Genomic DNA, 20,767 nt, shown 5'->3' with positions numbered 1-20,767 from the left:
AGAGAGATTTTTATATTGTAACTTCATTCATTTAATTATAAAGTATGGCAGCCAGAACAAGGATTGAATTATATATGGTTTTCTACCTGAAAATGCATCAATATTTCTTTTGGAAGATGAAAGTATTGATTTAGCACATTGCAAAAATTTAATTATGTTTCCTCTGGGCTCAGAAGACCATTTCCTCTATAAACGCGCCTACTGCCAGGCACAAGACCCAAACTCAGGAATGAATTGAATTCATTGTTTGTTCCAACTTTACATTGTTGGAACCGTTTCAGCAGCAGCATGTGGATTTATTTTATTTAGTGAAGCAACAAAAGGAAAAAAATGCATTAGATCGTGGCATTTTTAAAAGCTTATGTGGTGTTGCACAAGTGTCCAAACTAAACATTTCATTATGGTGGATTCTCGTTGTTACTTAACTGGATAGTCTTAAAGAGGAAAAAAATTTACATGACATTAGGGAAAATGAGGCCTGACAAGGAATAGATGGAAATGATACATGTACATAGTGAGAAGCTGGTATGGTTAGAGAAATAAATATTTTTCTTATGGTCTTTTCTACACGTATGTGTGTATATGCACCACATGGTCCAATGTAAATGAACACCCGAATATTACATCCATATGTGCTTGTTAAATATCCAGTTCCAAAACCATGGGTTCATTCTTTGCTACCTTAACAGCCTCTACACTTTAAACAAAAAGCCCTAGGGACACTAGTAGTAAATGATACTGGGTGGTAAGACCTAGATCATAGTCAGCATTCCAGATCATCCCAAAGGTGTTTGATTAGGCTGTGGTGGCTTCTTTTTATCAGTGGTAGCGTAGTGGGTAGAGCTTCAGACTATCAATTGAAAGGTTTAAAGTTCAAATCCCAGCTCAGCCATGCAGCCACTGTTGGGCCCTTGAGCAAGGCCCTTAACCCTTTCTGCTCCAGGGGCACCGTACGATAGTTGACCCTGCTCTCTGACCCCAGCTTCCAAACAAGCTGGGATATGCGTAGAACGAATTTCGTTGTACTGTATATGTATAAATGACAAATAAAGGCATTATATTCTATTCTATATATTATCTTACAGTTGACCATGGTTGCTCTAGCAGTGTATGATAAACTGATCTGGAATACGATGTTCAGGTCTTCAAACGCCAAAATCATGTAATTGAAAATGCTCTCTAGAGTCTCAGCAATTCTTGCTTGGAAAGACTGGAGAATTGAATGTATTTGTCTTCCAGTCTGTGTTTGGTAGGGATTTGCAAACCATAAAGTTATTTATGACTTTTAAATGTAGTTCTAAGTTGAAGTGTGTCCAATAATAGCCATTAAGCAAAAGCAAATCCTCCAACCAAATGCATGCTACTATTAAGAATAATTATATAATAAATAACGACACTATAAATACCACAATGTTGTGGTTTTTACATACTATTTGTTATTCAAGCAGAAATTGTCCTTGAACACTTTTTAGAAAACAGTTGGACACGTTTGTCTTTACAGAGTGACTGCAAATTGTAGAACTAAATTAGAAACATACATTAAAATTGATGGGGACAAAATGAGAAGCATAGATGTGAAAACAGACACCCACACAGACACACAAAGCACATTCATGTGATAATTGTCGGAATGAGGCCACTCCCCTGTGGTTTTGTGGGATTTCACTTGGATGAACTGTGGGGGAGATCCTGTTAAAACATTGTCTCTGCAATCAGCACCACTATAATCCCACAGAATCATTTCTGCTACCATTATCAGCCCCAAACATGGAACATACACCACAATCCCATAGAGGGACAAGAAGAGGGTGGTGGGATCCTCTTGGTCTGATGCACAATTGGTGGGTACCACTGGAAACATGGATTGCAGGAATCTCTGCTTAAGTATCCAGGGCTGAGGACCCATTTAGGGACCAATGTACAGTGTGTCACAAAAGTGAGTACACCCCTCACATTTCTGCAAATATTTTATTATATCTTTTCATGGGACAACACTATAGAAATAAAACTTGGATATAACTTAGAGTAGTCAGTGTACAACTTGTATAGCAGTGTAGATTTACTGTCTTCTGAAAATAACTCAACACACAGCCATTAATGTCTAAATGGCTGGCAACATAAGTGAGTACACCCCACAGTGAACATGTCCAAATTGTGCCCAAAGTGTCAATATTTTGTGTGACCACCATTATTATCCAGCACTGCCTTAACCCTCCTGGGCATGGAATTCACCAGAGCTGCACAGGTTGCTACTGGAATCCTCTTCCACTCCTCCATGATGACATCACGGAGCTGGTGGATGTTAGACACCTTGAACTCCTCCACCTTCCACTTGAGGATGCGCCACAGGTGCTCAATTGGATTTAGTCCATCACCTTTACCTTCAGCTTCCTCAGCAAGGCAGTTGTCATCTTGGAGGTTGTGTTTGGGGTCGTTATCCTGTTGGAAAACTGCCATGAGGCCCAGTTTTCGAAGAGAGGGGATCATGCTCTGTTTCAGAATGTCACAGTACATGTTGGAATTCATGTTTCCCTCAATGAACCGCAGCTCCCCAGTGCCAGCAACACTCATACAGCCCAAGACCATGATGCTACCACCATCATGCTTGACTGTAGGCAAGATACAGTTGTCTTGGTACTTCTCACCAGGGCGCCGCCACACATGCTGGACACCATCTGAGCCAAACAAGTTTATCTTGGTCTCGTCAGACCACAGGGCATTCCAGTAATCCATGTTCTTGGACTGCTTGTTTTCAGCAAACTGTTTGCTGGCTTTCTTGTGCGTCAGCTTCCTTCTGGGATGACGACCATGCAGACCGAGTTGATGCAGTGTGCGGCGTATGGTCTGAGCACTGACAGGCTGACCTCCCACGTCTTCAACCTCTGCAGCAATGCTGGCAGCACTCATGTGTCTATTTTTTAAAGCCAACCTCTGGATATGACGCCGAACACGTGGACTCAACTTCTTTGGTCGACCCTGGCGAAGCCTGTTCCGAGTGGAACCTGTTCTGGAAAACCGCTGTATGACCTTGGCCACCATGCTGTAGCTCAGTTTCAGGGTGTTAGCAATCTTCTTATAGCCCAGGCCATCTTTGTGGAGAGCAACAATTCTATTTCTCACATCCTCAGAGAGTTCTTTGCCATGAGGTGCCATGTTGAATATCCAGTGGCCAGTATGAGAGAATTGTACCCAAAACACCAAATTTAACAGCCCTGCTCCCCATTTACACCTGGGACCTTGACACATGACACCAGGGAGGGACAACGACACATTTGGGCACAATTTGGACATGTTCACTGTGGGGTGTACTCACTTATGTTGCCAGCTATTTAGACATTAATGGCTGTGTGTTGAGTTATTTTCAGAAGACAGTAAATCTACACTGCTATACAAGCTGTACACTGACTACTCTAAGTTATATCCAAGTTTCATGTCTATAGTGTTGTCCCATGAAAAGATATAATGAAATATTTGCAGAAATGTGAGGGGTGTACTCACTTTTGTGATACACTGTATGTATACATCAGCAGTTAGTCTAGAAATTGTATAGAAATTATTTAGATGAGAAATGCACCAACAACGTGTTTTAGAGTTTCAATTGCTGTATGGCTTATGTTCTGTTTTATCCTCCAGTTTGCATGTGTGTAAATGCTCCTACGACAAACGTAGTAGAGCAAAAGAAATCAAAGATGAATGCATGAATGAACTGATCGATATTTGTGGAATGAATCTTGTAAGAGCATGTCTGCGGAAAAAGCACCATAATCACCATTGTGGTATCACCAATCACCAGTATACACAGAGGGGGCAAAAAACGTGTATACACTTTAATACCTATTGACTTTTCCTAAGTTGAATTAAGTTACGGTAGCAGCGTGTAGTATAATTTTCAACAGTGATTTACATTCATCCCTTGATGCCTGTATACAGGTTTTTGGCCCCCACTGTGCGTGTGTGTGTATATATATTGATATATATACACACATCAGTCATAGGATTTTGAACACCTGACAAAATGGCATGAAATTAAAAAAAAACATGTAAAAAAGTGGCCCAACAAAGACTAACCCTATCTCTAGGAGGTTAAATCCCTGGCAATGACATAGATTTTACGCTGCCAGTCCAATAAAATGAACTATTTGACCACTCTCCATTGCTTTCTTTTAAGCAACACAAACCATTTGCTGGCATCTAAAATGTTACATACTGTATAAAAATTACTGTCCAAAAAGTATCTCAAAGGAAGCATGTTAGCCACACCCTGCTTTTACACTAGCAGTTGACTGGTTACCAGTGTTGCTTTGGCTCTGTCTCCCAAAATCACTATAGGCTTTACATACTTGCTGGGCTGAACACAGGGTTACATACATAAAATACATAAACTGGTACACTTAGAGGGTAAAATACTATACCCAACAGATAAAAGGCTCCACAAGCGTGCAAAGTATGTGTCTCGATTTGTTTTCAGTAAAAGTGAGAGAGGATTCTGTTGTCTGTTAGTGAGCTAATCACTGTATTGCTTATGAAATGCTGATATGAATGGTGTTCAAAAACGTTTGACTGGCAAAACTTTGAAAATGGTCAAGGTAGAATGTCTTTTTATCTCTGAAAGTTATTGCTTTTTAAGATTCAAAATCTTATGTCTTAAGATTTAAGATTTTATATAAAGTAAAATGATATATAATTATTTCTCCATTTGACAGTTTTCCACTAACATTTTGCCTTACCTAGCTTTTATAACCGTTTTTTATAATAGTTTGGCCGCAGTGGCTTGCAGCGGTTGGGCCCATTGCCTGCTTGTTTAAAGTAGATTAGACTGTAACCAAAGAACCTATTTAAATATAGTTAAAAGCATCCAGAACACAAAAATCTGTATAGAATTTCATTTAGACGTTTATTTCGCCCAAGCAAAACTGCATCTGATGTGACCATATTACTGACTGGTAAGTCATACACAGTCCATTGATGGATGAGCTTCTAAACTTACATAATTTAGAAGCTTATGTAGTACTAGTGCACATTTGGCAGCTTCCTTTGATGTTTGTTCACCAAAACAAACAGTATAACACTTTTTTGCCCCATTATGGCTGTTTTTGGCTATTTGTCTTACACATTAACTCTGTTAATTTGGCCAACAACCAACCATAAGGTTTGTCCAAGTGCCCAACCTATTGACATTAAACAAAAAAGCACTGTCGTTGGTTGATGCCACTCTTTATTTCTTGGAGCTCTTTCTACCCTTCTGACTTTTCTCACAAAAAAATAAAAGTTTTAAATCCCAAGATGTCATTACATGTAGAGATTTGCATCACAATTGTAACCTAATGACTTAAAAGTAAGTTTGGAGTCCTAAAGAAGAGCACATTCAGACACAAAAAAGACTAATTAAATCTTTGACCTGTATAAGTTAATTAGATGCATGTATTCATCACTCGGCTTCAAAACACATTGACTTGCATGGGAATGATTCATTATCCGGTCCAATCATTGACAGTTTTGAGTTTACTCAACAAAGATCATTCATTCAGGCATCCCCATTGTCATTTACTCCATTCTCCACCGAGCTTGTACCCACTTGAATGTGCATTAAGAGGATAATGGGAGCCTATGGTGCATCTACAGCCCTCCTCTGCTGAATGCTGATGGAACAGAGTGTTAATTCAGTTATGGGTAGCGCTTCTCTGCATGGCTTCCTCCTGCATTTGAAGTGTTCAGTGTACTTCTGCTCAAGCAGACTACAATGAACCTTCAACATTTAATGGCTTCACCCAGAGCCATTAATACCAGAGCTTCCTCTGCCAGCTGCGGTCAGTTGCATGGATGCTAAAACGAGTCTGTTTATTAGTACAGATTTTTGTATATGCCGTGATTGTTATTACGGTGCATGAGCAGATGTTTGTTCCTGTATATAACAGATGGAATTTAGCTAAATGTCACCAAACAGATGTTTATTACGCCACTCACAGAGAAGAAAAATGGAAATGTTTACTTGTTTTATATGTTGTGCTCTTAGTGTTGCTGTTTTAGAAAAGAGGTTTAAATAATTGCAGTGATATACATCTGTCATGAAGTCTTAAATTTCTAAATAATGTTTTAATAAATGCTTAGAAAATGTAAAATAAAATAATATATAAAACCAAGTTAATTAAATAAAAAATTCACTTCTTTAATATATAAATATAATAATATAATATATTATTTAAATATATAAATATTTAAAATTTGTGTAAAACTAATAGTAGAATATAAAAACTATACAAATATTTTACCTTAAAAAATAAAGTGCACGGAATGTCACATCAAGAGCAGAAACTGGCCAAAATGATGCTGAGTTCACATTTGGCCCACAGATTTGTGTCTGTTAAAAACAGCACAACAGTTCTGCTGTGTTGCTGTACACAGTTCAGCCAAAACACATCCTGTTTCTGGACACCAGCTAAGGTTTATTACATTATTACCCAGACTGACCACAAATCTTTCTATTTACATTTAGCAACATGGTTCCCATATGCAACAAACTGTGATGCACTGTGTATTCTGACACCTTTCTCTCAGAACCAGCATTTACTTCTTCAGCAATTTGAGCTACAGTAACTCGTCTGTTGGATCGGACCACACGGGCCAGCCTTCGCTCCCCACTTACATCAATGAGCCTTGGCCGCCCATGACCCTGTCGCCGGTTTACCACTGTTCCTTCCTCGGACCACTTTTGGTAGATACTGACCACTGCAGACCGGGAACACCCCACAAGAGCTGCAGTTTTGGAGATGCTCTGACCCAGTCATCTAGCCAACACAATTTGTAGTGTTGGTGCCACACGGCTTCAAGGACCAACGTTCAGTTCCCACCTTGTGTGTAGTTTAACGTGACAAATCTATACTGTGGCACTAGAGAGGGTTACACAGCTTTAGGGTCTTTGGGACGTGGGTCTGACGTGGGTCTGGCCAGACTTTACACAGACATTACCTAGATGGCAAACCCACATCTGCAGACCCAAGTCTGCATAGACAGACTTTACACAGACATTACCTAGATGGCAAACCCATGTCCCAAAAACCCTAAAGCTGTGTAGCCCTCTCTAGTGCCACCCTATAAAACAGATACACTTGAATTATTAAGTATGAAGTATTATGTATTATATAAAACAACACTAACTGTAGTTAAATAAATAAGATGTAGGATCAGGTATATTTACTAAATCAGTTGTGGTGTTGGTGCCACACAGCTTCAGGGACCAACGTTCAGTTCCAACCTTGGTGACAATCTACAATCAGGTACTTAGGTGTCCTCCCACCTTCCATGCTCATGAGTAACTATAAGTAACTGAGTGTGTGATGCAGTGTAATAGACAGGCTCTCCTGTCATGGTTGTATTCCCAGTGTTTCCAGAATAGGCTCCTGACCAATCATAAGGTTGACCAGGATAAAGTGGTCACTAAATGAGCATATGTTATGTATGGATGAATTAATGACTGAATAAAGTTGAAATTGGTTTATGTAATATATTTCTTGTAAATAAACCTTGCTGCTTTTCAGAACTTTATCATCCTTGAGCTGAAGAACAATATGACTGCACCAAACATCTCGTCTCATCCCATTTCTTTAAATCCTTATATTCTTCTTCGCTTCCTGTGAGCCTAATCTTTTCTGTTTATTATCTAGACAATGAAAAGCCCCAGGTGGGCAACATCACCATTTCATCCATATCCTGGGACGGGTTCAATATTTCCTGGGAGCCGAAGAGTGAACAGTTTGAAGGTTTTGTGATCGAGGTCGCTGACCCTGATGGCCTGACCGAGGGCCAGAACCACACTCTGTCTGGACAGGAGCGTAGCTTGGCTGTCAGTGGTCTTTCTCCCCACACTTTCTACAGGGTCACTCTATACAGCCTGTACAGAGGAGATCTCTTAGATCCGGTGTTTGCCGAGGCCATCACAGGTATCATTTCATGCTGGGTGCCGCAGCATCAAGTCTCACTTTTGGCACGTTCTCTTATCTTATCTTTACTAAGAATATTTTCCTATGAAGGCTTTTAGATTAGTACTAACTACTTTGCATGGTGATTAACAGACTAGCTGGTAAAGGAGGACTAACGTCTAACACATACACTATATTGCCAAAAGTATTCGCTCGTCTGCCTTTACACGCATATGAACTTGAGTGACGTCCCATTCTTAATTCATAGGGTTTAATATGATGTTGGCCCACCATTTGCAGCTATAACAGTTTCAACTCTTCTGGGAAGGCTTTCCACAAGGTTTAGGAGTGTGTTTATGGGAATTTTTTACCATTTTTCCAAAAGCGCATTTGTGAGGTCAGACACTGATGTTGGACGAGAAGGCCTGGCTCACAGTCTCCGCTCTAATTCATCCCAAAGGTGTTCTATCGGGTTGAGGTCAGGACTCTGTGCAGGCCAGTCAAGCTCTTCCACACCAAACTTGCTCATCCATGTCTTTATGGACCTTGCTTTGTGCACATGTTGGAACAGGAAGGGGCCATCCCCAAACTGTTCCCACAAAGTTGGGAGCATGAAATTGTCCAAAATCTCCTGGTATGCTGAAGCATTAAGAGTTCCTTTCACTGGAACTAAGGGGCCAAGCCCAAATCCTGAAAAACAACCACACACCATAATCCCCCCTTCACCAAACTTTACACTTGTCCATCCAGAGAACACGTCTCCACTGCTCTAGAGTCCAGTGGCGGCGTGCTTTACACCACTGCATCTTTGACGCTTTGCATTGCGCTTGGTGATATAAGGCTTGAATGAAGCTGCTCAGCCATGGAAACCCATTCCATGAAGCTCTCTACGCACTGTTCTTGAGCTAATCTGAAGGCCACATGAAGTTTGGAGGTCTGTAGCGATTGACTCAGCAGAAAGTTGGTGACCTCTGCGCACTATGCGCCTCAGCATCCGCTGACCCCGCTCTGTCATTTTACGTGGCCTACCACTCTGTGGCAGAGTTGCTGTTGTTCCCAATCACTTCCATATTGTTATAATACCACTGACAGTTAACTGCATAGCCAGACTTTACACAGACATTAGATGGCGAACCCACGTCCCAAAGACCCTAAAGCTGTGTAGCCCACCTATTGCTACACGTCCCAACTCCTACGAATAGTCTCAAATAAAATGCTCCAAACCAAACCACTTTTTATTAAAGTCCTGTCATCAAAACAGACATTAGCAATGTTTCCTACCAAACATGCCATTACCTGACCCCTTAATGTAAACTTTACCTCTTTAAACTTACGTTTTCCCAGCACCTCTTTTGTCGATCCAGTACCAACATTTTACCATTTCACTCAAAGCTTTCTATCCAATTACGGTACATGTCGGAGCACGCCGACATTCAGCGCACACCTGCAGGAGCGGATAATGGAGACCTCTGCACCGCCTAATCACAAACAGAGAGCGCAGATGTACACGCCAGTCACCCTCTGTGATCACAGCTTTATTTACGACTTTCCGCCAACAAAAAGTCATTTTAATAATAGGCTTTTATTTGAACCTGGCCTCGCTAAGCTACACATATGGCAGGCGTGTCTGTGAGCTTCATATTGTGGTACCAAAATCATTATGTTTCAAAAAAAGGAAACATTTCAAAGCCTTCTAAAGGTGGGAGATTAAAATAATCCCAGCAACCGAGCCCCAGACCGCTCGACCGCCGGTTATTAGCTCCGAGTCATAGTTCGGCGTATAAAGATGCCGACTGGGCAGGATCGCCTTGCCAGGGAAGTGATCCCAATGAGTTTTTGTCATTTCTTGTGAAAGATCTCGTCAGTATGCAGAGCCGGTTGTTGGAACTCCGCGGCCGTCTTCATTCTGTACCCGGCTTTCACACATTTTCTTGGCATTTATCAGGCAGCGGCTGCAGGGGCTGTAAGGGTTGATGCTCGGGCGTGCATGCTAATAGGTACAAAGACAGAGGCTGACTGATCAGAATGAAACAGCAGACTTGAATGACAGTAAATTATGGTATAGCAATGCGTCTTTAGATATAGGATCATAATATAATATCAATTACTTGTTAATGTCTTAATTTGTAAAACAACAAACTACATACCAAGGTCTTTCTCTTCTACACTATAGGGCCAAAAGTATTTGGACACTTGATCATAAATGTAACGTACTGTAATTATACACTGATCAGCCATAACATTAAAACCACCTCCTTGTTCCTACACTCACTGTCCATTTTATAAGCTCCACTTACCATATAGGAGCACTTTGTAGTTATACAATTACTGACTGTAGTCCATCTGTTTCTCTGCATGCTTTGTTAGTCCCCTTTCATGCTGTTCTTCAATGGTCAGGACCCCCACAGGACCCCCACAGAGCAGGTATTATTTAGGTGATGGATCATTCTCAGCACTGCAGTGACACTGACATGGTGGTGGTGTGTTAGTGTGTGTTGTGCTGGTATGAGTGGATCAGACACAGCAGCGCTGCTGGAGTTTTAAAATACCGTGTCCACTCACTGTCCACTCTATTAGACACTCCTACCTAGTTGGTCCACCTTGTAGATGTAAAGTCAGAGACGATTGCTCATCTATTGCTGCTGTTTGAGTTGGTCATCTTCTAGACCTTCATCAGTGGTCACAAGACACTGCCCATGGGGTGCTGTTGGCTGGATATATTTTTGGTAGGTGGACTATTCTTAGTCCAGCAGTGACAGTGAGGTGTTTAAAAACTCCAGCAGCGCTGCTGTGTCTGATCCACTCATACCAGCACAACACACACTAACACACCACCACCATGTCAGTGTCACTGCAGTGCTGAGAATGATCCATCACCTAAATAATACCTGCTCTGTGGTGGTCCTGTGAGAGACTATTGAAGAACAGCATGAAAGGGGGCTAACAAAGCATGCAAGATGGACTACAGTCAGTAATTGTAGAACTACAAAGTGCTTCTATATGGTAAGTGGAGCTGATAACATAAACAGTGAGTGTAGAATCAAGGATTATATAAGGATTATATTTTATACATGATGAGGCATAACATTATGACCACCTTCTTAATATTGGATTGGTCCCCCTATTTGCTGCCAAAACAGCCCTGACCCATCGAGGCATGAACTCCACTAGACCCCTGAAGGTGTGCTGTGGTATCTTAGCCCGTCGACCTCTTGGGTTTTTTAGGAGGTGAAAGTAATGGTATGGTAAAGCAGCAAACAATGAGGGGGCTACACAGCTTTAGGGTCTTTAAGACGTGGGTTTGCCATCTAGGTAATGTCTGTGAAAAGTTTGGCTATTTACCAGGAATCACTGTATCTCTGTACGTTTCATTTAGCTCAGTTGCCTTAAATATATGAGAATGCCAACCCTGTCAGGTGACTGAGCCGAGAGCTTTTGGTAGCACGACCTCTTCTTTTCTGTAGAATAGCCTGGCTCTCATTCCTCCCGCCTGAACAGATGGTTCTTTGTCCAATACGAAAGACTCGGGGAGACCAGTTTGATGAAAGTGATCTGCAGTTACCACTTTAGCACTCTCGGAACGCCCACACATAACCCCCCTGAACTGCTCCTTCTGACAAACCCTCCAGCTAGCGCTCTATGCTAATGAAGAGTGACGGCTCCACGGGGTCTGTACTCACTCGTGTTTATTTTCAACCACTTCTCTTTTTCATGACGAACGGCTAGTGAGTCTTCAGTCACTCCAGAGCTCAGAAGTAAGAATAAAGAGGTTTAGCATCGTTAAGTATTTTGAGGCCTCATCTGTGTAGTGAGTTCAGTTTAGGACAAATAAAAAGTTGTGTTAATGTGTGCTAATTTTATCCTGCTATTTGTTCGATCGGAAAACAAGCAAGTTGTTCTAATTATTTATTCATTATTATCTGCTGAGTCTAATGGCTCTGCTTTTGACTGTACATCATTTTGTACATCATTACTTCATGCTTACTCACTTTCATTTCTAACCAACATGGCTCCTAAACCTTCTATCATTTCACCTTTAGGTATTTGTGTAAGAATGGAATAAAAGTTTACACTCTGGAGAAACTAAGGTTAGCGTTTTGCTGACATAATGAGAATCAAATTCGCTGATTTAGCCTCGGCTCAGCAGAAAACTTTGCGGCTGCTCGAGGTTCTCTTAATGGGACAATAAAACGAGGCACGTGGACCACCAGCCTCCCCTCAACAGCATTTAGGCCTAGCCGGGGCTGCAGGTGTGCACTAGTTATAGACAGGCAGACTCAAATGGTTCAACAGAAAAGCTGTCACCCTGTCATTAGGGTAGGGCAAAATTGTCTAATTGTCTAGTTTTTAATAACCAGGCAAACTTGCATGTCTTTCAGTTTACTTAAACCAAATATGCTTGTTAGCTCTGCCTTCTCGGACTCAGGATCTCCTCTCGGACTTTAGGATTCATCAGGATAAAATATGCAGTAAAGAAATTGAATACATGAGTGAAGTTTGCAGACAATGTGGACAGGCCGTGGCTCTTTGTACACAAAGCTGATCCGCATATGAACGCGCCTTGTGTTAGTCTCGCCCTCCTCAATCAGGGCGGGGGTCAGCACCAGTAGAGAGGAAGCATAATGCTATTGGGTAATTGGATGCGCTAAAATAAAAAAAGGGGAAAATTGCATAAACAAAAATATTACAACACTTTTTACATTACTAAATACATGCAGCAATTTAGATGTATTATTTTTTTTAAACATTCAATAATGATTTTTATTACTTTTTACTACTTTACTACTAGGATGTGGCATGTCCTAATTCCTTAATAGTGACTTCTCCATCTATGTAATTAAGTTTAGTTTGACTGCACCCATCAAAGTACATGAAACAAATGTGTCTTGCGAAGAGAAGAAATCCCAAATTGTCACTGCACAGGAAAGAAGATGATGTTTCAGAATCAACACCCATCAGCTGTTTCTAAGCTCATGGCAGTGTAAAGCTAGCTCTACTGTGGGTAGTGTAAACTGTGTTCCAACTATTTATAATTAATGGCAGACCCATTTTTTATTTAAAACCCTGGGAGAAATACCACTGTTCCATATATTTTAAAGTTGGTGCTGTCAAACTAGCCATATTAATAAGGGCACATGAAAGTCAACAGTGTTCCTATCATTTACTCACAGAAGAAATAATGGTTGCAAAAGCCATTAGCTTGCTGGATTGCACTTCTCTTTTTATTGACTATTTTCTTTTTCCATCGACCTGACTCCCAGTGTAGAGAGTTTGGAGACAAAGCTATGTGACCTTTACCAAGTAAATACTTTAGAGACTTTTCCAAAGCATCTGTCTCGTTATAGGTGACCTGAATAGAGCAAGTAAAAGCAGTCACAATCTTTTGGTCTGTAATTTTTTAGAGGAGGAAGGGAAAAAAAAGCACAGACTGGCTCAACTGGAGTGGGATAAAAACACTAATTAACACAAAATTAGCCCAGGTCTCATGTAAACTAATCCTTTACCTAAATAAATCCTTAATTGTCACACAGCATAGTTACAACCATTGTTACAAAGCTACAGTTATACCTATTCTAATCTACTTGATTCTATTTTAGTGCTTAATGGTTTATGAATAATGAAACCAGGATGAAAGAGTGCAAACGTCAGGTTTTCCTCATGTGCTACTCTAGTGATCTCCAGTAACACTACATGTTGATGAATTATGAATAACTTTAAGGGTTTAGTGTTACGCATTGAAGTTGCTACATAGATCAAATTCCCACTGTTCATGACTTGGTATGACTTGGCAAGTGGAGGCAGTCAAGCTTTGTGGTGGTCATAGAATGACGTGATAGAGACCAAGTAAATTAGAGAGCCACCCTATGACTATTGATAGCTGACCAACTTGCTGTGGAAAACATGATTGTTTGTTTGAGCAAATTGCACAGAAGATTCCATTTGCACTCAATTACATGGTGACTCATTTCCCAAGGGATGAAAGTGGATTTATTTGTGCCCTATAATTATTTTTTCCTCATGATACCATCTGTAATACGCTATTACTGATGAAGAATGTATACTTGGTGTAGATGCCACACTTCAGTCCTCTGTATAACAGTTTATCTGTTAACAGTTTGTACCCTCTAGCTGAGTCTCTCAATTACTCAAATACAATCGGGGGGTGTAGTTAGGTGTAGCACATGCTTCCTTTGAGATGTGGTGAGCCAGGTACATCTGCGCTTGGGTGCAGCAGTGTTATACGCTTGACAACCACCAAGACCCAAGTCTCAAGTCTCATGTTGCTCACCAAAGCAACACAACATAATTAGCGGTGTCTAAGGAAGGAAAGACCAGACAGGAAATTGTCTCTTTGCTGCTGTAACAAGGACTCACACCATGTCTGGTGGAGGTGTGGCACAGACAGCTGAAGACTTCAGACAGGATAGGTGGTGGGGTTTTCTGTGAGGAATATGTGTCTGGCTGGTGACTTCACATGATTGGAGGACACACGTGCTAGCTTGCAGTCCTCCTCAGCCAGGTCAGCGATTGTTGGTTGCTCAGGGTTATTAGGAAGGTGAAGATTCACTTCTAGATGCCTGTGATTGGTTAGTCTAACAGTGATCCAAAAGAGACCAGTTATGCTCTTTTGGACTCCTGGCCATTGATCACCATGGCATTGTTAGGTCAGTTTAATTCAAATATATTTGTATATATATTTAATTAACTTTACAGATATCCCCAATGCAGGATTTTACTATAATTAAGAACACAGATAGTGATGAAAGATAGCTAATAAAGCTGATAAATTCTTGACGTCATGTTGGCAGATACTCATGCCATCCAGCAGTCCAGCAGAAATGGCTTTGATGGCATGACAACCTTAATTCAACTAAAATCAGCTTTTATAGGGTGAATGCCTTTTTGTGGCGCCACTTGGGAGGCAGGGGGCTAAAGTGGACTCTACAGAATCTAAACCAGATGCTGCAAAACATCATTTATATTAAACAAATGTAGACTAAGACCACTCTTATTATTTGACAAATACACAGTTGACTAGCATTGTAAATGCATGATGGTATAATCTTAATAGATTTGGATATAAACCACACGAAATAACCAAGTATAAACAATCTTTAATTAAAGACCAGGCTTCCCTACTAACCTGCCGTTTGGAGCACTTTCAAAGCCTTTCTTTTTGCATGTCTGACTAACTGGAACATGTTCATTTATGTAATAAGCAGGTCTGACAACAATGCCCACTAAAACTCCTTTCTCTGCACTCTTCACCTAGCAGATGAAGAAAAAAAGAGAAACATAGAAAAGCATTTTAAATGATCAGTTGGTTGAAAGACCTAAATCACCACTACTAATCTCTTGAGAGTATGTTTGGAGCCCAGAAATGGAACACCTGTATTCCTTTATCCATCCAGAAGCAGAACCTGCGGTGGAACATCTTTTCATCTCCAACAACAAGCCTGATGGATTTCTGCTTCAGTGGACGGCTCCGGAAGAAGTCTTTGAAACTTTTGTCATTACGATCTCTGACTCGGAGGGATTGGCTCAGCCAAGGCAGATAATCGTACCGGGAGAGAAGAGAACGGAAATGGTGTCAGGTCTCACCGAGGATACAGACTACCAAATTGAGCTCAGTGGGACAGTTGTGGGACAGAACGTCCAGCCTATTTTCGGTGTAGCTCGAACAGGTATTTGTGAAGGTGGTGAAGGCAGTACTTCCTTCTTACCAGTACTACCACTCCACCATATTCTTATTCTTTATTCACAAAACTTCTTACTGGGCTCAGGGAGCAGATACTAACCTTTCTTATGTGTCATCAGCTATCTTATACAGATCAAGCCAAAGTGAGACTTGTTCAGAAATGTGTTTGTCTTGTCTTTTCTTTTTTTATTTTCACTTTATTGGTTCAGAGCTTCTTTAATGGGTTCAACCAGCGGTCTAGGACAGAGGTCTAGCTGTAAGGGTTTTAATCATCTTGCATTAAGCAAAGACTGTCCTTCAACAAAATACTCGATCAGTTTTATATAATTTCTGTATTAAATAAATGCCAGGATGACTAATGCACTCACTACCGCCAAAATAGAGCAACATTGAGAAATTACTACAGAGAAATAATCTTTCTGGACAAACAATACACTATAAAATGTTATAATACATTCCAATCACAGCGCCTTCAAATACTATTCATACCCCAACGTTTGTATTTGTTGTTGTCTCAGATGTTTTTATCAACATAGAAAACTAGGTACATACATCTTATTTTGGAAAGCTTTAATTTAATTTGATACTTTACCAACTCATTTATTCACACAGCTGTATTAAGTTTATTCAGAAGTATGACAAGCCGATCTACGAGTGTGGTAGGGTCTGTCCACAGACTAATAATAAAGAAACACAGATCCGGAAAGGATATATGACCACTCTAAAGGCGCTGTATATAAAATAGATAAGTAAAGATAATATGAAGCTACAGCCACATTACTTAGGTCAGGCCACCCCACTGACACACTGTGTCTAAGGCTAAATGTGTGACCTAAATCCAGAAGGGCACATTAGCTAGGTAATACCATTCCCTATGTGAACTATTGAGATGGTTGTATCATGTTAGGATGCTTTTAAACAGCAGTGACTGGCAGTCTGCTGAGTATTGACTGGAAAATAGAATGTGGACAGTATAAAAAGGTCTGTATTAAAAAAACTGTTTTATTAGCTGGAAGGTTTAGAGGGAGGCAATTTTTTTTAGCAAGACTGCCAAAGCTCTTGGTGATTCTTATAAATGCAGCAATTTATTGCAGGACCTTTACATGAACTGGAATAGAATGGAATGGACCGTAATTTCTATATTGATTTTATAAAACAGGTTGTGACAGATGTTTAAGATAGAAAAAAAGTTGAGGGATGAATACTCTGTCCTGCGATTCATCACACAAAGACAGATACGTTGCCTGACAAATGCTCCTAGGTTTAAACACTAAGCTGGCTGTGTTTCCATTGAGCTGCTCAGAAGACTCAGGTGTACAAAAATCTCTCTTTTCCAGATCATTAGCTCTCCCTTATTGTACACTGTCTCTGATGTATCTGATCTGAACCAACTGCCCCGTCATGGGGTTTAGCCTTTGGGTCTGTGTTCGTCCTTAATGTGTGTCTGTTTCTGGTTGTCCAGCCCTGTCCCGGGGGCCTCTCTTCCCTCTTGAGTCTGATGCTGGCATGTCTCGCTATTGTGCTCTTTTAATAGGGGCAAGTTAATCTCCCCATTGCTGTCACACAAGATGCTACGGCTGGCTTTAAAATTTTCTTTGTGTCCTTGTGTCTCCCATTCCTGTCTTCTTCCATTCTAGCTTTGGTTGATGTTTGTGCTGTATGTTTTATTTGTACCAGTCCTTCTTATTCTTCTAATTTTTTAAAACAGCTTATGGGTGACTTTCCAACAAACTGGATTTGATTTAGCCGGCACATTGGAGTGGCTTAGAAAGACTTGTCTAATTATTGAATGCACAGCTTCTAACAATTTGGATTTTCTCTTGTGTGTGTGTGTTATATATTTATAATGAAGGGCTGGGCACACCAAAGGGCATCCACTTCTCTGATGTTACTGATACCTCCGTTAACGTACACTGGATCGTACCCAGCTACCACATCGACAGCTACAGAGTCGTCTACGTTCCCCTTCATGGTGGTAAGCTGCTTATTATGTATGTAATTGGGGTGGCGAGCCACTTTATGAGATGGTACAAATTCAAATGACTGTTTTTAATGGTCTGTAATAGATACTGTAGTTCTACTACTATTGTTTATACCCAGATCTGCAACACATTGGGCAAGCGGTAGCCTAGTGGTTAAGATACTGGACTAGTAATGAGAAGGTCGCTGGTTCAAGCCCCACCAGTGCCAGGTTGCTGCTGTTGGGCCTTTAAACAAGGCCCTTAACCCACAGTTGCTCAGAATGTATACTGTAACTGTAATGTAAGTGGCTTTGGATGAAGTCATCTGCTAAATGCCGTAAATAAAGAAAATAGCTTTTCTTGCAATTTTATTCAGACTACAACTACGTTACTTGGAAAAAGCAGTCCGATCTTGTGGTCAGTGCTTAAATAAATGTATAGTAAAACAATAATGTTTATTTTTTAGTGATGTTTATAATGAAGGCTTTGTTAAAGTGAATATTATGAAATAAGATGATGTAATAATGTGTAGACTTCACATATACGGTGGTCTAAAACTGTTCCTGTTTGAGTTCATAACAAAGGTTTGTCCACAAATTAACATTAAAATAAATTAATGAGCATTTTCTTGCCATTGAGTTTACAACACTAGTTTGTGCAGACTTTTAAAATGTTTAGCTTTTGTATGTAGTGGCTCCACCGTGAACTGTCTAGCATTGTTTTGCTAAATGTTAGTGGTTTAGCAAGGGAGTCTGTTACGTTTTTATTTGTGAGCACTAACAAAATATATGATGAAGTGTTAATTCTAAATTTAACCACACCATCTCTGCCCCCTTTTTGCAAATTTAGATGCAGTTTTTGTGTAAATTTTGTTGTTGTTGTTGTTTTCTCCAATTACTGACCAGGTCACCAAGACCTACATCTCTGCTCTGATCACTAATTAGAGCCATTTTTGTCATTTATGTGTTATTATGTGTAACTGCACTCTGAATTCAGTCCTGTTTAAGTTAATCATTCTGGCTCACTTCCTATTGCTGCTTGGCTTTTAATATAGATTTACATTTTATGATGTGCTAAGTGATTCTCCATCTGAAGTTAGCATGGTAAAGCACTAATGGTAAACCTGTGAGAGATCACAAATCATCCATTGTTTGTTCAGTGACCACATTTTGACACAGGACATAATTTTAGTTAGGGTGAAAAGCCAGCAGTCTTATATTTCCTACAAATTGTCTTTAACGTCAGGGTTTGATTTGTATTTCCTGCATGTGTGACTTCCAAAGCAAAGTTCAGCTGTTTGATGGCTGAGATATAAAATATTAACCGACCCTTAAACCTCCATAATGTCTTTTAGGTATTGAAATGATTTGCTTAGGCTTTAGATGAGAAGAGCATGGGAGTGTGTGAGCCTGGTAATGGATGTGATACATAAAGTAAAGTGGTCTGTTGTATCGATCAGAACCTTCTTACTGTTTTCATTCCTTTATATTTGCTAAACGTTTTATACTGGAAGCGATTAGAGACAGAAACACACTCTCACACTTACTCAGTAATACTCAGGCTTCATTTAGAGAAGCTGAAGCATTTGCATGTTTTTGGAAAACCTACATGAAGGTCATTTTAACTTTCCATGTGCCCCATCAGTTTATTAAATAGGAATTTCTTGGACAGTCCTGCCCTCTAATGGTTGAATACATTATTGCATTAATCTGACATGACTTTTGACTACTTTGATGCTGTAGGGATGTTGGCTTTCTTGATTTTTTTATCCCTTCATCAGGGTTGCTGTGAGTCCAGAACCTACCAAATGGTGAAGGTTGATTATTTAGTATACAGATGCAGCAACACTTTATTTTAAATATTTTAAATAACACATGCGTGGCAAGTCCTTTGCCGTATTTGCCATACCTGGCCTCTTTAAAACTCTGTTAGTTGCCTTATGTCACATCAGATTATTAAAAGTCACAGAGTCACTTCATTGCCAAGGTCTTTTTCATGAGGGGTTTTATTCTATTCTTCTGTGATGTACATGAACACTGCATGACTGCTGGTTCTCTACCGCCCCCTGCAGGCAGCCCTATGACAGTTACAGTGGACGGAGAAGAATCCAAGGCTGTGCTGACCAACCTGACACCTGCAGTGACTTACCAGGTGACTGTTATAGCAGTGAAGGGAGCAGAGGAAAGTGAGCCGGCCTCTGATAAAGTTACAACAGGTAGAAACCACACTCACACACACACACACACACACACAACAAACACTCACACACACACAGACGGTGAAAATAGTTCAAATGCTTAATAATAAATGTAATTTGTAAAAAAAATTCAAAAAACATACTCTGACACAACACTCACTATTATTCTCAAAGTTGTTGGGGCACAGGTGGAAACAATGCCGCCCTTTTAACAAATATGGACTTGCGAATAATTGGTTTACGAAAGATGATTAAATACTAAACTAGCTTACTGGTATACCGATAAGGCTTCAGAAAGTACAACTAGTTACCAGACAGTTTCTAACTATTAATGTTTGCTCCTCAGGCCTGAGCACACCAAAGGGCATTCACTTCACTGACGTCACTGATACCTCTGCTATTGTTCACTGGACCAGGCCCAGTTACCCCATCGACAGCTACAGAGTCATCTACGTTCCCATTCATGGTGGTAAGCAGTGGAAATTCTGTATAAAAAAAGACATTCCATGGCCACCTCAAAATTTTTTCTTTGATAAAATTGTTTCAACAGTTTTGTTTCATTGTGTTTTTCAGATATTTTTTACCTTATTTACAATAGTTAGAACAATTGAATTTCAAACAGTGCACCTTTAAGTCAAGACCTACATCTCTGCTGTGCTCTGATTACCAGTGTGAACAATATCAGCAACTTTTTGTTATGTGTGCATAATTACACTCCTGATGTTGTCCTGTGTAATAACTATAATATATATGTGGCGTTATACCCATTCCGATTTGGCCTTGGATGTGGATTTATGTGTAATGATGTGTGAATGGATTCTCTATCTCATTCTCCAAGTTGGTACTGATGAGCATGGTAAGACCTGTGAGCTTAGAGATCACAAATCATCCACTGTTGCTACAGTAAACCCTGATTTAGTCCCTTTAGTTCCAAGCTCATTTTTTTGTGGGGTTTATTATTTTGCCCACCCTTTATGTGCATCAGTATTTTGAT

General features: G+C 40.2%; 1 protein-coding gene across 3 annotated transcripts in view; it reads left to right on the top strand.

Moving 5' to 3' along the window:
• The window catches only part of tncb (tenascin Cb), a 68,494-nt gene that overhangs the window by 36,395 nt on the left and 11,332 nt on the right, over window positions 1-20,767 (top strand). Inside the window, exons 11-15 of one of the 3 annotated variants that reach the window (XM_063017406.1) lie at window positions 7,662-7,937; window positions 15,329-15,601; window positions 17,468-17,590; window positions 19,648-19,791; window positions 20,120-20,242. In XM_063017406.1, the coding sequence (XP_062873476.1) occupies window positions 7,662-7,937; window positions 15,329-15,601; window positions 17,468-17,590; window positions 19,648-19,791; window positions 20,120-20,242 (939 nt within the window). The remainder of the gene's footprint in view (window positions 1-7,661; window positions 7,938-15,328; window positions 15,602-17,467; window positions 17,591-19,647; window positions 19,792-20,119; window positions 20,243-20,767) is intronic. The other 2 variants (XM_063017407.1, XM_063017408.1) reach the window with 2 other exon arrangements.

Source organism: Trichomycterus rosablanca, chromosome 21 (genome assembly GCF_030014385.1).
Source record: "Trichomycterus rosablanca isolate fTriRos1 chromosome 21, fTriRos1.hap1, whole genome shotgun sequence".
Lineage (NCBI taxonomy): Eukaryota > Metazoa > Chordata > Actinopteri > Siluriformes > Trichomycteridae > Trichomycterus > Trichomycterus rosablanca.
This window is presented reverse-complemented; position numbering and strand designations above follow the sequence as displayed.